An 18,487-nucleotide genomic window follows, 5' to 3' on the forward strand; every position below is an offset into this window, starting at 1 on the left:
GTTAAAAGTATTCAGCATGATGAGATCTATCTGTGGTCTAATTTTGGTGAAAATCTGTTGATCCATGTTGGAGTTATTGCCTTTTTTGGACGTTTTTTTTGCTGTTTTTGGTGTTATTACTTTCATAAATCTTCTCAAAGACTACTGTACAGAATTCAATGAAAGTTGGTATTTTTGTTTTTAGGGTATCCTTAACAAAATGACTGTTTGGATTTTTGATTGGTTAAAAAATATGGCCACCGTTACCAAAAATAGAACATAGGTGTCGTACAGTAGTTTTTTGCATATATCTCCAAAACCGTTAGGTTTGGCCAATATCTTTCAACTGGACAAATATCCTTATTATAAGGCCTACAAAAGTCTCCAAGGGATCAAAGTTGTCAGACGACTCCATATAAGAGTTATTCCCCTTGAAAGGGGAAAATTACTTTTTTTGCAGTTTTCAGTCAATATCTTGAAAACTATAATAGATAGAATGAAACTTTCGATTGATGAAATGATCCTCATGATAAGTCCAACCAAAGCCTTCATCGAGTCAAAATTGTCTGACAACTTCTTGTTAAAGTTATTTCCCTTGAAAAGCAAAAATTTAACCAGGTGAGCGATTCAGGCTCCTTTGAGCCTTTTGTTCCTAAATTCTCAGCCATACGTGCTACCAGGAATTTGGGAAATGGGCAACAGGATTAATTCAATTTAAATAAAAATCTCTCTATAATCAAAAATTGCTTGCCCTACCAGTGCATTGGCATATTTTTGTTGTGGTTTCTTTTTTTATTTTAATTTTTACGTGCTTTTTGTATGTGTTTGTATTGTGTTGGGGGACAAAAACAGGAATTTCACCAACATGTATACAAACCTTCAAACAATTGTGACAAATAACTGTATATAGTTTGAAGTAAATCAAACATGCCATTTCCAAAATATGCAGTGACATGTAAAATCTTGACCCTCCCTCATTTTTGAAATAGTCTAATAACTCAGAAACTAGAACTGGAATTTTGTCCAAAAAGTATACACAACATCATATCAAACTTTTGTGTAAAGTTAGAAGTTTATTCAAAAATGAGTTTTCAAGTTAAGGCATGACATGTTAACTTGGATGAATAGATAGACAGATGAACATTAGTATAGCATAAAACAACCTGTCTCTGACAGTCATATAAAAAGAAAAATAAGGAACAATAGAGAACAACTAATGAAGTTCCTTCCTGGTACATGTATCATTAAAACTTCTATATAATAAATAGTAAGATAACTGAGAAAAACATAGAATAACACCTTGTAAATTTGACTAGTTGGTAGAGCAAACCAATTGAAGGAAGTTCTTTAAGACATTTGAGATTTTAGAACTGCTTCAATCCACTGAAAAAAAACAGCAGTAAAGGCTAAAAACCACTAATTCCACTTCCCATAGGCTTCTATGCTAATTTCACAATATTCAATGGCTTCTCTGGACTTTACCTTAACTTTAACCTGCAGAGGACTATATATCAGTATGATTCTACATATGTCAGCTCACAATCCTCAGAATGGCATGTGGGGTTAGCAGACTTGCAGTGCAGTACTGGTTACCGGAAGTGAAGTGTCTATAAATAGCATGGGAAATCCCAGTGTTTTCACAAGATAGGGGTATATTTAGAAATCATTATGGAGATTAGGCTTCACATCACAAGGAGCAAAATGCACCTATAAAATGTACAGAAATGTTTTTCCTTTCAATAACTGTTGAAATTTTTTAAATGAGATGAGAACTTTTTTCACAGCATTATGAGGAACAGGGGTAATTTCTGCGTAGGACTATTTTTGCGTACGTTCCAAATGCTCATTGGTTGAATTGGTGGTCTGTAACCTAAATAGTATCTTCATACTATACATTACATTTTATTAAAAAAAATGAGATCTAAGTATGGGTTTAGGAGAAAATGCTATTTAAAGGCAAGGTAGACAAAGAGACTATTGAATATCTATAACTTTTATTGTAAGTGATATTTTCAAGAAAAACTGAGTGGAAGGATGCATACATGTAAATCAATCAGGCCCTGAAACTATATTTTCTCTATTGAAATTTCAGCAATTTTTATCAGTTATCTTTATTATTCGAATTTGGTAACTATTTACCATTGGTGTTTGACATAAAATAAAAGTCTTTATAAACAAATAGATTTATTCTGTCAACTTAGCACCTAGCACAGATAGGATTGATGTCTAATTAGCCTTATATCGTACTAACACAAAATTAACAAAGTTATTTATGAAATAAACTTCAATCTGTAAATAGCACTTTCTTGTATGAAACATGATTTGTTAACATTTAACTTCAACTATATATTTTCATTCTATCTGTTATTTCACAAGGCTGTTTTCACTTGTATATCAATCACTTTTTGTAAAGGTGCAGTTCTACCTCTGTACACAGAATGTCTATATCCTCATTCTACAGAACTACCTCAATAGGTGGCCTGCTTCTTTTGTTCTTCTGTTGGCTGGTTATACTCTTCTGTTCCAGGAACTGGTGCTGGGTTCTTATTAAAAATAAAGATACATCTCTAATTCTGAATTTGTTATTTCTATTTTTAACTCATTCCTACCCCCTTGTAACAGGGTGTATAAGTCTCGAATTAGTCTCATTTTTCTTACAGGAATTTTCTATTTCTTGAAATCTAAAGACCTATCTGTATTTTATTGTTTACTTCCAGGATATTGAAACACTGAATTACAATGCAAATCTTTATTTATGATGTGAGAATATATGTTCGTCATTTTATATCAGTATTTTTACACAGGAAGATGTTTTACTTTTAATTCTGAACTCAACTCGCTGTAAATGACAAAGTTTCCACGCATCTGAATGGTAGATTTGTGACCCATTCTTATGAAACCACAGAGTCAGTGGGGGTGAGACTTACATACCTTATGCTAGTTCTACAGTATTGATTATAACTGTCGGTCAAAATAGCATAATACATTATTAATAAATCAAATTCATGCTTAGACATACATATTCTATAACTTCATTTCATCGGTACACAATTGATATGAATACTTCTTTTTTTTTTTTTGGTTTAGTTTCATTAAGCCATAAAACTTGTAGGAGAACTGCCACATTCGTTAAATGATTGTTTTACCTTTAACTCTTCCTCACCCGTATTGCATTTACGAAGAAGACTATGAAAAAACAGCAGTCATTTTACAAAAAATTGCAAGTGTAAAATCAGTCGTAATTATTTCTATATAAATTAGCATTCCTTACATTATCCAATGTACAATGTACTTACTAGTTTCTTGGATCTATTTATCAGTTGTTCGTATGTCCAGTAATGTAACTAAAATAATATGAATAACTTTCATGGCACAAAACCAGGAATGATTTTATAAGGGACAACAGGAAAATAGAAATTTGCAAACTATATATAGGAACAAAAATCATAATGGTAAAATGTGGAATTGAAAAAGCAGATATCTGATTTAAACAAATGTAAAAAAATCATCACTTCTGATGAGTTTGCAATTAAAAAATATTTTTTTCATTGAAACCATGTATAAAACTGTATGTGCTTAAAATTCTATTCAACTAAGATGTATAAAAATATCTACAACTTGTACTCTATAAAAGTAATAACAAACCGTTTGAGTTGTAACAAGATTTTTAAATGATTCAGTTAGTTTAATTTGGTAAATTTTGGATTGGTAGAAATACATTTCTAGTTGCCTACGATAAAGAAGTGATGAGAGCATGTCTAACATCTTGCTATGTAACAAATATGGTACACAGAACTTAAAAATCATTTTATGGTTTAAAGAAATAAAATAAATTTGTACAGACCTGTAGCTGTGAAGGTAATGCAATGCCCTGAATTCTGTACATAGTATCTGATAATTTACTCTCCATCTTGTGTACCTATACAAAAATAGCAACCATAAAATCAAGTGAAATAATCTATATCTTGTAATGGAACATTCCATTTCTGAATAATTTGATTTGAATTCAATTATGATTTCTTTTTGGTCTTACAATTTACTTCTTTGAAAAAAAAAACAAGAAAAACATGAGGCTCTCAAAGAGCCTGAATCGCTCACCTGGAAAACCATACCTTATTAACTAAGTATGGTAAGTAAGTGTATTATGCTTTGTTACCATGTTTGACAAAATATTGCTGAATGCTGTAAGCTCAACTGAGTACCTATGGCACTGTAAAATGTTGGAAATGCCTACAAAGTGTTTAAGAACCTCTGGTAAAAAATTAGGGCATGGGTCCCCGTATGTCCTGTTATTCCACCAGGTTCGAGCGGATTTGCCCAGTACATATTTGCTAAAACAGAACATAAAATGGAGTTAAACCATGGCTACACAACATTTTCATCATCAACATTCAATTCATGAGACCATGTTTACTAAATTAATTAAGTATCATTGAAATCAAAGCAAAAATAAAAAATCAGCAGGAAAATGACCGCCTTGAACAACCTTCCTTCATCACCATTCAACTTAGAACACAATGTTTCCTGAAGAAACAAAAAATTGCTGGAATCTGAGCAAGTGGTGAAATGATCGCAAAATGACAGCTATTTTGAAAATGGCCACCTAAAAAAAATTCAGAGCTGCCAGTTAACTTAAAATATCATGTTTATCTTTTGAGTTGTTTTCATTGTCATAAATCTTCCATACAAGGTAGTTGAGGAAAAAAAAGCAAAAAAAGCATTTTGACCCAGATGTTCTATTTTTTTAACAACTGCCATGTTTTTTTGGCATATGAAAAGTTTTAAATGATCAGTTGTGCAGCATACACTAAAAACAAATTATGTCAACTTTCATTCAAGTTTGTCAATAGTTTAAGAAAGGAAGATTTTTATAATTGAAAAGTTTAAAAAAAAAATATCTGTTTGAGGAGCCGCAACTCCTACATCAGGTGACGAATCATTTTGAAAATTTCGGCATGAGCCTATCTTCTGATGGTGAACAAAAATACCCCATCACAATTTTCCTTAATTCAAACAGTTTTTGAGTTATTTGCAAAAAACTGTATTCTTATCTCTATACTCTACTATTAGTACCAGCAGCCATGTTTTTTCATGTCAAAAATCCAAACATTCATTTTATGTAGGATACCCTAAGAAACAATCAGACCAACTTTCTGTACAGTAGTTTCTGAGAAGATTTTTGAAAGTAATAAAATTAAAAACAGCAAAAAAAATCCAAAAAGGGCAATAACTCCAACATGGGCAACATATTTTCACCAAAATTTGACTACAAATAGATCTGATCTTGCTGTACACATTTACCTAGGTCACAATTAGGTTAAACCTACCAGTTTTGGAGATACATGCAAAGAACTGCTGTCTGACCCCTCATGTTCTATTTTCAGTAACAGTGGCCATTTTTTCAACGGATCAAAAATCCAGAAAGTAATCTTGTGCAAGATACCCTAAGAACAATCATACAAACTTTCTGTGAGTTAAGTACAATAGTTTCTGAGAAGATTTTTTAAAATAACATATACAACAGCAAAAAATGTCCAAAAAAAGACAACAACTCCCAACACTGGTCAACAAAGATTCACCAAAATTTGGTCATAGGTAGATCTAATCAAACTGAACACTTTTACCACTGTCAGAATTTGATTTAACCTAATAATTTTGGAGATATATGAGAAAAACTGCTGTCTGACCCCTACATTCTTAATTTAGTAACATTGGCCATGTTCTCCAACAGATCAAAAATTGAAATGGTCATTTTGTGCAGGATATCCTTAAAAAACAATCACACTAAGTTTCATCCAAATCAATTAGGGAGTTTTAGAGGAGAAGATGTTTGAAAAATTGTTCATGACAATGATGACGATGATGGATTGCAAGTGATGGCGATGGCCATTGACAAGGTGAGCTTAAAATACATAACTTCTGATGCTTGTATTAGATTCAGGGTTAACTGTTCCACAGTCACAATCTTTAAAAATGAAAATATTTTAAACATAGAAAAGAACACTTGAAATATATAGGAAAGGACAATTAAGGTAACCAGGATTCAAACAGAAATCAAAAAAGAACATTATCCAGGTGTAACAAATAGACCACAACATGAAGTTTCATTATCTTGTCCCAAAAAATATAAATTCACTTGTACAGTAAGTTGATAACAAAGAGCACCAAAAACCACTTACAACATATATTTCTCTACACAAAGTCACAAACGAAACTTGAAATAATTCAACCATAGGGACAAAAATTTTCTCTTGCATTCCATATAATGAAAATGGCAAAGTCCCATGAAAGAGGGAGTTGATATTGGACGGCACTCAAAATGGCTTATAACATATGACTCATCTTTGTAAAGCCACACACCAAATTTTAAATCAATTCATCGATTTGGAACCAAGGTAATTGTGATGAAATTAGGAGAATATTTTCCAGTTGGTGATGACCAACATATGAATATAAGTGTTTTTAAACACATGGATTAAGTGTTGATAAATTGATTATCTTTGAAGTTATTCGTGTTACTCACTGACAGATTCAGTTGTGTTTATATTGATTGTTTTAGTATGAGTCATATGACAATCTTATCATTATATCCCTAAACAATGTAACAAAATAAAATGCAGAGATGAGGACTAGAAAACAAATTTTTTAGTGTTAGAATTATAATAAAAAGCTGTGCCGCAAATGCAAGATACACTGTGTCTTGTGAAAAAAACAACATAATAAATGTTTTTGGAATACCATGAGGTTGTACAGGATGTGATGGTGAGTATATCATGACACTTTCCTTTACTCTTTCTCAATAGGAAGTTTATATAAGAGACTGACAAAAATTGCTAACAACATGTTTTAAATGATACCAAATTGAAGCAATAGTTCTGATTAAGGGAGCAGAGATTTATGCAACAAAAAATTTGTTGTCAATACATATACAGAAAATTTGTAAGTTCCATAAAACAGAAAGTTGTTAAAAAGAGAAAAACAAAAATTGTTCAGTGTTCATGGTATAAAGTTTCCATAAAATAAGTTCCACATGTTGGTTCTTTTTAAGATCTATTACATCAATAAATATATCTAAGGGTTGGAAGGCAATTTTTGTGACACAACCACCCATGCACATTTTTATAGATTGATGCACCTCCTAAATTAGGCATGAAATGTGAAAAAAAAACTAAAAAAAAAACAAAAAAAACTAAAAAGTGTGTAAAGTTTTATGTAATCAACATAAATAGTTTCTGAGATTCGATATGTGGAAAAACACCCCCCTTTTTACAAAAAACTTAGTAACCCCAAATGGAATAATGAATCATCACCAAATGTATACAAATTAATATAACTACAATGTAAATCATCACCAAATGTATACAAATTAATATAACTACAATGTAACAAGTGTGTAAAGTTTGAAACAATAGTCATAAACCATTTTTGAGATGTGGCGCAATATGTGAGAAAAAAAAAACACCTCGCTAATTTAGTTACAAAGTCCTGTAACTTGAAAGTTTTACTCTTATTTTCACCAAAAAGTATACAGACTGTTTGACTATCATAAGAAACAAATATATATCAAGTTTCAAGTTACAGTGGGACATGTATACAAAAATATGTCATGTCATAATTGACAGGCATATAAAAAACCACAACTATCTTGAATATATATGTGTAAACAAATTGATATTCAAACTTACAGCTGTAATGTCAAATCTGCCAAGATGTGCTGTTGATGAAATCATAGGCCCTCGGCTAATATCGACATGATCTCCAACTCTATACAGAGTGACATGATTTTCAGACTCAGATTTTGCTGCTATGGATGGCAACTGTTCTAGTTTATATGCATTGTCTTTGAACATTTCTTGAGCTCTTTCTAAATTAATGTCAAGTCTCTCAAATCTATAGTCATTTTCTTTTAACCGTGATCCAATCTGACTCATGCATCTTAACTCCACCTACAATGGACAAATATTAACTGATGAAATGTGAAAAAAAATGATGGTACTAATAGTGAGAAACACACACAACATACCTTAATGTCAAAATTGATGGTTTAAGCCTCACAAAGTTAATCACTTGGTTCTCAGATCACCCACCTATCTTTTAGAGTACATTATCACCAATTTCTAATGCCTTATTAACACTTCAAATCAAGAAAAAAATCTCCAGAAAATTTTTTTTGTCTTTGGACATTGTAAAAAGTACATGTTTCATGGCCAATTTTGTAGGGAAATAAAAGATTCAAAAGAAATTCTTCCATTCCTCATAGGCTTCTTTTAAAAAAAAATCCTGAGAACTAAGATATTAATATTAAGGCCTTATCAAATTGTTTAAAGTACTTGCATTTACCTTTAATTCAAACTTACTTAATATTTGCAATCAACTTTAAATCAATTAGTCTCCAAGAATTGCATGAATAAAGAAAAGTATCTTCACTCTTTGATATCATATTTTTCATTTATCAGAATAAAACTGTTGATGTATATAATAGCTGATATTATTCCCATTAATATAAACACAAGGTGTTGATAATATTTTGTATTTGCATTGATAATTAAATTAATAAAGTATAAAAATAAACTCTTTTATCCCCAAACTTCCTTTATATTTAAAAACAAATAAATCCCACATTTCACTACACTTGCTAAAGGTATTACATAGTAAAATTTGAATTTCACTCAAGGCAGTGATTTTTTATCTATCTACACAATTATAATTACACTGGTAGGCTTCCAATCTTTCATGTCAAGGTCTACATCATAGACAAAACTTCCGCTCCTCACTGAAGAAATAAGATATAATTGTATAGGATGACTTCCTTGTACAATCAATACATTGTTTATAAACCATCTGTACTTCTGTGTTGTAGTTTTATAAAAGGTGTCTTATTTATACCATACAGTTTTGTTTGGATGCAATATATGTATATGTTAAATTTTCACTTGAGAAACACAAAAAATAAGTATGTTTTAAGAGTAATAAGTGTACAAGTCGCCTATCTCATCTTGCTTTTGATAAGCATTGACATAAAATAACCTTTAAAAAACATTACAACTTAATATCAGCCATCTTAGGTTAAATCTTCCTATACATGTACGAGCAGATACTAAAAAGTCGCATGAAAAAAATATGATCATAGAAACAAGATAGCTACACACAGCTGTATGTCCTATCACCATGGCAGATTAAATTTATGAAATACAATATTTAGCTAGAGAAAATGCTTGTTGTTCAAGTGGAAAGAGTAAAATACTCCAAAATTCAGAAGTAATGTATAAATAATATATAATTTATATTTAGATGTCATAGTGAAAGTTTAAGAGGAATTGTAATCACAACATCTTCATTTCAGAACTCTGACAAAATTTGCCAAAACTAAATGTCAACATAGAATGTGTAGTATGGTCATCTACAATTCATAAAAATACATCATACCAAATATCTGAATTTTGAGCAATACTGTCTTCACTTTTTTCAAATACAATGTCAAATCTTGAAACAGTATAACAATAATAAATATATGTCTAAATCATAAACGATAATTCAGTATTACCATCTGGCTTAGGAAAGCTGCAAAGTTGCACGAAGTAGTCATCTTTGAATGCGGAATCTAAAACTAATCCCAACATAAAGGAACAGGATCTCCAAAAAGCCTACAAAATATATAATAGTTCTTGAAAAAAGAAATCAAAATTAATGTTAACCTTTGTGGTAAGAGCCATTGATTGATTGGCAATTGGTAGAATTGTTAGGGTTTTAGGACAAAAACTATACATATATAAATTTATAAGATAAAAAAAAAATTACTTATCAATATGCTGGATACTTTAATGGGTTTAATTAACAAATTATATTTTCTGCACTACTCCAGTCCCAGTCTTTCAACTAATAATTTGATAAATGAAATATCTAAACTGGCTATTTCACTTGAATGACAGATTTTTTTTTCTAATGATACATGTAATAGCAATGTGTTTATAAAATATAGTTTTGCCTTGCCTTATTTACAGCTCTTGGATCATCTTCTCTAAAATGCAGAAAACTAAGTGAACAATCTTCAGTAAATGGTCTATTCATGTCCCATAATTTGCCATTCACAACAGCTAAAACAGACTGTTTTGTTATATGTTCTGTCATATCTGAAACATAGATGTCATTAACTTGATAATGTATCACACTACTGTGATCTTCAGGTTACTAGGATACAAAGGAAAGTTGATTAAATGATCTTTCAACCAATTACAGACATCTGCATGAGTCCATGTAGAAACATCAGAGAACAATCTTTCAACCATTTACAGAAATCTGCACGAGTTCATGCAGAAACATCAGAGAACAATCTTTCAACTATTTACAGAAATCTGCATGAGTTCATGCAGAAACATCAGAGAACAATCTTTCAACCATTTACAGAAATCTGCACGAGTTCATGTAGAAACATCAGAGAACAACATCAAGAACTTGATAAAACAATAATTTAGAATATTCAATAATTATTTTTTTGGTTCAAAAAGAAATACAATTTTTAATGATAAACTTTAAGACAAACTTCGCACCAAGCCATGTCCCTTCATAAACATTTGTTGTTAGAATATTACTAGCTATATACAGCAAAACTAAAACGTTAAAAAAAGGAAAAGGCCAATTAACTTTTCATACAAAAATAGGGGGAGACCTGTTTTGGTTCATTTTGTTAAACTCTGATGGAGAAAAATATTTTTTCAGCAACTTTAAATTGATGCTACATTTCTTTTCAATAAAAGAGTGAGAACATGCTAGCATCAGAAATGTTAATGTAATAAAATGATTATTGCATAGCTTTAATAACTGTTAAAAGAAAGTGACAGGTTTGTTGCAATTTGGAATTCTGATTATGAATGTAAGTCTTGATATAATAAAACTTAAAATCCCATTTTGATGTTAAATAACAGTCATACCAGTGCTCGCCTTTAGCCACTAGCCCGAAGCCTGGGGCTAGTAAAAATTGAATCGGGCTAGTGAAATAATGTGTACATTTCTAGTTTCGGGCTAGTTAAATCCTATACAGTCCTCTATTTTTCGAGCTAGTCATTGAGAATTTTGAAGGAAAGGACTGTCATACTATTTTTAATGTAAATCCAACCATGTATCTATTGTATTAAATCTGAACATACGCATGGCACAATTGTATGGTGTAGACAATCCTTTGTTCATTACAAGAGTACATTGCTCAGGAATGCCATTGTACTGTACTTCAACTTTCTCAACCCTTTCAAATAAAGACAACTGTCTCTGTTTCTCAGCTTCAAATAACTGACTTCTTTTCTTCCTAACTTCACCATTTGATAGTTTTCTTGAAGAAATACATCCTGAAAAGATTTCAAAAAAATATATTAAAGATAAAAATACATGTAAAGATACAATGTAATATATACATGTACATGTTCTTAATATTCAAACAAAAATGTCCGTTTCCTGCTACCCTACATACTCTATTTGTTGGTGCCTATAATATCCTGAACATTTTATGGCCATTTTGGCTCAAGCAATGTTACGGTCTAGATTGCTTCCCCATTTTTTCTCCATACCTACAGTACCTACCCTGTTTTTTTTGCTGGGGACAGGAAGCAACAGTACTTTTTATTTTATCTAATTTTATAAAAAAAAAAAAAAATAAATAAATAAAAAAAAAATATGTTATCATTTATTTTAATGAAGGACAAAAAAATAAAGAATAATGGTAGAAATTGTGATTGCCAAATTTCAGTTGACCGATAATGAACGCTTTGGGAGTATTGACCTGAATGGTTAAGACCAACGACCAGCAGACCAGTACCGAACACTATGGGAGTATTGACCAGGATGGTTAAGACCAGTGACCATTATTGAACACTTCGGGAGTATTGACCAGTATGGTGAAGTCCAGTAAAAAGCATCAGTAAAAACCAGGAGTGGTTTATTGGTGTATCCAACTATCAACTACACCATGAGAAGTAATTTGAATACTGTGTCATAGTTTTCCATTCCTCTTTGGTCTACCCTGTATTTGACTGAAAAGCAACAGTTTCTAGAGAAGCAGAGGTTGCTTACTGGTGAACATGGTCCATTCACCCAGTTTTCTTCATATATGTCATTTTTGTTTTTTCATGTTCCTTGTTGTGTGGTCTGCTTTCCCTGTATCGTCACTGTCCTTGGAATTATATTCTTAAGATTTCTGCACAAATTTTGGTACCCTTGATTACTCTTCAAACAAACTGAATGACAGAAATTTACAGGACAAAAGGTCACAGACAAATACACAATTAAAAATTTAATTAATGTAGGACAAAACGTCATAATTTATACATGTAAGAAATAAACATGTAGTAGTTGGAAGAATGTTATTGTGATATTTCCTATCAATACATATTTTTTGTTTATAATTTCGTGACTTTTTGTCTATTTACCTTTTGACCATCAAACTTTATGTATTTATAAGCATATTATTGCCAAATTCTTGCATGAAATCAACAAAATTTTCCAACAACAAAAGTGGAGTTTGACTCATGAGATGAAAACAGAAAATTGCTTGCAAGACAGACTCTAGCATTGCTAGAATAATCACCAACCAAATATGTCATCATTAAAAAAATATGGAGGCAGATCCTGCGGAAATTTTTCCATAAAGCACAGAAACTGATCAAGTATAGCAGTAAAAAGGATAAAATAAATATAGGAGGTTAATTTTTATTTGCTTGGTTACCTCCTTTTGACGTGAGGTATAAACGTCTGACTGAAAAATGCCTGAGCAAAGATAATGATTATTTTGAGTAGATACAGTACAGAGATATACTGTATTCTCCCATGTATACTGCACACCCCATTCTTGGCAAGTGAGATGAGTTTCCAAGTAAAATGTGCATCGGGAAGTGAGGAACAATCACCAACAGAAAAACACATTGAGATGAAAGGATTCCGGTAAATTCCCAGAAATGTGTATCATTTTATAATTAATTTTTCCAATTAAAAAATATATTTTCATGTTTCCCTGAGTGTGTAAGCCATTTATTGATTAAAGTTTTGCAATATAAATGAATCCATTTGACAAGTCAGCTAAAATGTTTCTTATGCAAATCAGGGATTTAACTAAAACAATAGGATCAACTCCTACACTTAATAAAACAATATTTTAATTTATAAATCTTGTTTATTAATATTTGACATCTGGAAACAATTCATCAAGCAGATGAAAGGATTAGTGACAATTATTTTCACCATTTTAATTGATCTTGCTATTTGAAAATCATTGCTTTGGTGTATACTGTGTACCACCCACCCCCTCATGGAACAAAGAAGAAGTAGAAAAAAGACTGTGAAATACATGGAAGAATGCGGTAAAGTGATTTAACCTGCTTCCTGTACAACCTATTTCAAATGCAATTACAACTTCTGATTTCTTTTCTAACAAAGAACATGGAAATGCATGTGTCACTGTGGATCATACATCATCAAGGCCAGGTCAAGGGGTGTTTACTAACATATTCCAATCAGCTCAACATTCCATTTATTGTACGTCGGTAATATTCCTCTTATAACTTCTCCATCATCAGGTTTTTTCAAGGATTTTGAAAACTTTAGTCACTTCCTTGTGAGAAAATGAGGACCATTTTTATGGTTTATTTTTTAAAGTAGTATTTGCATCTGACATACTTGTAAAATATTTCAGTATCATTTATTATTTACAGCACTGTGTAAAGACAAGAAATAAAACTTAAATGCACAACTACATTGCATGTGAATAAAGCATATCATTTTGTCCCCTATCATTCAAGCATCTTTTCCAGACAATCCAAATTTAATTGAAAAAGAAATTTCCCAGCCTTTAAGAATTAAGAAAAATAGAAATTCATTTACACTCTTATACTTTAATCAGGGACATACATTCCTGGCATAATTTTAAATGTCTTTAATATAAAAAATGCTGTTTTCTGCATGGCCATCCTTCACACCTGTTAACCTAGTCAAACCTAATAGTGGTAGATCTCCTGCAATCCATCATAAAATTATGGGAGATTTTGCGTCACAACATTATCAACATATTTTGTTATGTTATAAATTAAATAAAACACAGGATTTTAAATATTTTTTTTCAAAACCATATATACATGATACATATAATACACAGTGTAGATATACAACAAATGTAGATTTGAACTACCTTAACATGCTCCAGGACTTAACAAGCATTGGAGAGATATAAATATTTTCAAATAGGTATTTCCCCTGTGTTGCCGATAAGATTCTTTTTTTAACACAATTTCAACTGTGCTTTTGGGATGCCGAGTTAATGAGTAATTTATGTCATTATTTACAAATTCATATCATTATTTCATAGTTATATTTAGTATTCGTTCCTGAGGATAGCATTAATGATATTTTCAAGAATGTAAATAAATGCTGGCATGCAACTCTAAAAATATAGTGACATTGGATAGTAACAAATTTACCCACATTTGGTTTACACCCAAGTTTGATGTACAAAAATAAAAGATAAATAACTTTTAATATCATTTTGATACAAAGTTAAGCAGAAGTGAAGGAATTTTACCAGCAGAAATTTTTACCAGAATTTGAACTTTATAGATTTAAAATCACGCTTGAATGGTCAAGAAAAGGACAATCATTCCATGTATCTGATTAGTGTAATTGGCGAATCAATCAAAACTACTCTGCAATTTCCGCCACACTAAAATATAACCTTGTATGCTGAAAGGAGAATTTGTTGGAATTGTAAATAAATGCAAATCAAAGAAGTTCTATCCACCAGGTGGCACTAAAAATTTTAGTTGGATAGCTTAGAAATAAAAAACAACTTTTCCAAAAATTTTGGTGCAAAGTGAGGAGCTAAGAAAAAAAGCAATGGTAAAAAATTCAACTAGCTTAACTATAATTTTAAAATTGGATCGGCCAATTCCTGGACAGATCCATCCGCCTAGTGCCTCCGAGGTTTTTCTTTTGTGCAACTAGAAACGCTGCGGTGTTCCAATTGATTGGCGAATTAGGTGATTGTTTACACAAAATTTTGACACCTGTTCAAAGTTGTAATTAGCTTGGGGTAATTAAACTGTCACTTTCACTTCTTGAAAGAGTAATCAAGGGAACCAAAGTTATAGCGGTAATCAAAAGAATGTAATATATGGACAAAGACCAGACATGGAAAATCGACATACACAACAAAGAACATAAAGTAACTAAAATCATACATACAAAGTAACAAAAGTAAATGAGCAACTCAGACTCCACTAAGAACTGGGAGCATGGACCAGATGCACCGGTAGGGTAAGCGTCCTCTGCTTTTCAAGAAACACCCGCTGAGTTGCTCATAAAAAGTTAAGTCCAGGGTAGACAAACGAGGAAAGGAAAACTATGACCCGTTGAATAAATCAGTTTTCATGGTGCTGATGGACACACCATAATGATCCATGAGTTCATGATGACGACCATAAAACTTCTATAGTGATGACTTCAATCTTGTAGCAACATAACCCTGTTCCAGAAGCCTATTTGTTAGAGTTCTAGCGCGATATAAAAAGTCTGCGTAGTTTCGGCAAGCTCTGGCATAATGTATGAGTTGTGATATGAACACCCCATACGCAGGAGCCGAAGGGATGTTGCCACAAATGAAAGGAACGTTGACAATTCTGAATGAAAAGTCATCATGTGTGTCGTAAAGTTTGGTCAATAGTTTTCCTTTACCATCGATTTCTAAGTGTAGGTCAAGATATGAGGCTGACTTCACAGTGTCTGTAGTATCCTTTATCGCAACAGATCAGATCAGCTATAAAGTCAGCCTCATGAGAGTGAAGGAATAGGTCAGCAAGTAAAGGAGCACAATTTGTTCCCATTGGAATGCCAACCGTTTGTTGAAAAACACGTCCACCACACTGGACAAATAAAAAATTATTAAAAATTCCAGGATTTTGTAAACATCTTCCTCTGAATATTTGGAAGATGATTTGGAATTATTTCTTACAAAGTATGAGGAATCTCTACCAGGAAATATATATTTGTATCTAGGTGTACCATCTTTTTTTGAAAAACAACGATGTATAATGTTTTTAAGTCGAGATTTTAACTGAGTATGGGGAATAGAAGTATACAGTGTTGAAAAACCATAGGTTTTAATGCTATTACATTCAGATAATAGTCTTAAACTGATTGTCTCCAAAAGATCTTTCGAATTTTTCAATATCCACATTGAATTAATACCACTACGGGAGTAACAAGTGTTGTGGTAGGACTGCAGACCCTCTTTGACAGTTGTGAGTATAGAAGTTAAAAGTTTTGAAAAAGGTTTGGTGGTACATTTTGCAGATCCAGCTATGAAACATTGTTTGTATGGATTCATGTGAAGTTTAGGAATCCAGTACATAGACGGTAAATTTCAATCATCATCCTTGGTAGAAAAACCAAGAGGATAGCATCGGGGTCTTTGAAAACTGATGTAGCCTTGGCACTCATTGACCTACTTAAAACTTTCATTTGTTTCAAAATTAAAGACCTCACGGCCTTTAACCACTATGACAGAGAATCAATGTCATCTTGTTCTCGTTTTATCCATTTTCTTGCATAGACCTCGACGGCATCCATAAGAACTCTAAAGTTATAATTCCAATTTATGGAGCGCATGGTTCACGGTACTTTGGACTTTTAGAAAGGATATTACGCAGAGATTCATTTTCTATAATGGTTAAATCTCCCGTAACAACGTGACCAGAAGGACCATATTTGAATGGAGAGGTTTTGCAAGAACAATCAGGTGGTTTAGCCATGAAGTCCTCAATCTCGAGGTTCTGCAATAGCCTTTTATAATTGAAAATTTTGAATGCAATGGGTGAAGTATAGGAATATGAAATAATTGGTATGGATTTGTCTTTGAAATTTGGGGAATTTTGTTGGTAACGTTTTTGTGATGGAGGATGTTAGCCAAATTAAATGCATCTATACCTTTGTTGACAAACGATAGTGGAAGAAGTGATCCTTTTTCTTCATCTTGACTTTTCACACAAACTGGTTTAAAGAGTCTGTGGAAACCAATATCCAAAATGATGGCAACAAGTCTGTATAATGATGAGGTGGGGTCAGAAACAGGAGTGTCAAGACTTGTTTTGTAAAGGGAGTGAACATATGTTTGAGCTTACAGCTCTTTATGTTTCTTGTACTTTCAAAGATTACATGTGAGGAAATGAGATTAGATTATTATAGTCATTCTAAAAAGTCTTTCTTCAATGACGAAAAAGACGAACATTAGAAAAATTACTGCATTATGTGTTACTGTACACCCTAAAAATCATTTGTATGCACTTAAAACTATATTAAAATTATAAACATTGATCTTCAATCTAAAATAAAATAAACAGAACTGACTAATGGTTTGCTATGTAGGATGCATTCCTCACCAAAGTCAGCTGATGTGAAAAATACACCAAATGACCAAAAATTTCACCTTTGCACCAGAATCTGGTTAACCAAAAATAATAGTTGCTTCCAATGACCCTTCGTCCATTCCTTAAGTAGGTTAGCATTTACAATCATTATAATTTTTTTTTCAAAATTGAATAGAGGGACTGTGTTACATCTATAGAAACAAAACATTTCATCGTTTGTTGTTTTGAATTTGTATTGGGCGCTTAATATTTTGAACACTGGAGTTGGGTCTTAAAACCCACTACACTGTGTCTGATACTGAAATGGTACATGGTGTGCAACTTGCTGAGTGGCAGTAGAGATCTTTTTTTTATTTTTTAATATATTTTTATTTTTTCTTCATTTCAAACAAAGCACAAAAAATCTCTTTAAAACAAATTATTGGGAACAGTGGCACACAACTATGTTGGTGTTCAGTCATGGTATGTCTCTTCTGGGACTTAATATTACACTCCCTGGTCACTTTCTGTACTGCAGACTGTAGTATACTATACAGTCTGCATGTTTGAGGCTACTCCCCTTTGGGATTCGGCGCTGAAGATATTTGTCAAAACAAAAACTATCTCCTGCGCCGAATCCCAAAAGGGATTAGTCTGAGGCCTGTGTTTTCGCCATTATTGGCATTAATAAACCCTTTAACTGTTTAAGGCATAATTGGTTGGTGTTCCTTTCTGCTTTCATGAATTATCTTATGTCGTGAGAAAGGTTTTAAAACATTTTCTTTTGAAACCCTGAAGTACTGACTTTTTGGTGTCGCCGAGAAACTTCTAAAACACAAACAAGTTAATCTTGATGCATGCATTTTTTCTTTAGTGAATTCAGGGGAGGTAATTTCTGTTATACTTTGTCTTCAAAACGCTTTATACATCAAAATTATTTTGCAACTTTACAAAGCAGTTCTGTGACCTAAATCATTAAAACCGGGGATCAATCGGACCAAAGGCCCTTTGCATCATTTAGCTGAAAATCTGCATCAAGATGAAAAAGGATATTGAATTTTGATAAATAGTTAATTCATTGTGGCTGTGAAATAGAAGATGTAAGGTTTAAGTTGAAAGATAGTGCAAATATC

General features: G+C 32.0%; 1 protein-coding gene across 1 annotated transcript; it reads right to left on the bottom strand.

The window, feature by feature from the left end:
• Positions 1-2,146: 2,146 nt before the first annotated feature.
• LOC148616104 (large ribosomal subunit protein mL39-like) lies at positions 2,147-18,296 on the bottom strand. Its single transcript, XM_088582801.1, has 9 exons — positions 18,160-18,296; positions 11,124-11,318; positions 9,970-10,109; positions 9,524-9,623; positions 8,691-8,752; positions 7,665-7,925; positions 3,824-3,898; positions 3,276-3,323; positions 2,147-2,522 (listed from the first exon to the last, which is right to left on the bottom strand). The coding sequence occupies exons 1-9, from the start codon at positions 18,215-18,217 to the stop codon at positions 2,448-2,450; spliced, it is 1,014 nt and encodes a 337-aa protein (XP_088438927.1). The 5' UTR covers positions 18,218-18,296; the 3' UTR covers positions 2,147-2,447.
• Between the last annotated feature and the right edge of the window lie 191 nt (positions 18,297-18,487).

The sequence above is a fragment of the Perna viridis genome, chromosome 5 (assembly GCF_037379345.1).
Source record: "Perna viridis isolate PV_CMFRI_1.1 ecotype Kerala chromosome 5, ASM3737934v1, whole genome shotgun sequence".
Lineage (NCBI taxonomy): Eukaryota > Metazoa > Mollusca > Bivalvia > Mytilida > Mytilidae > Perna > Perna viridis.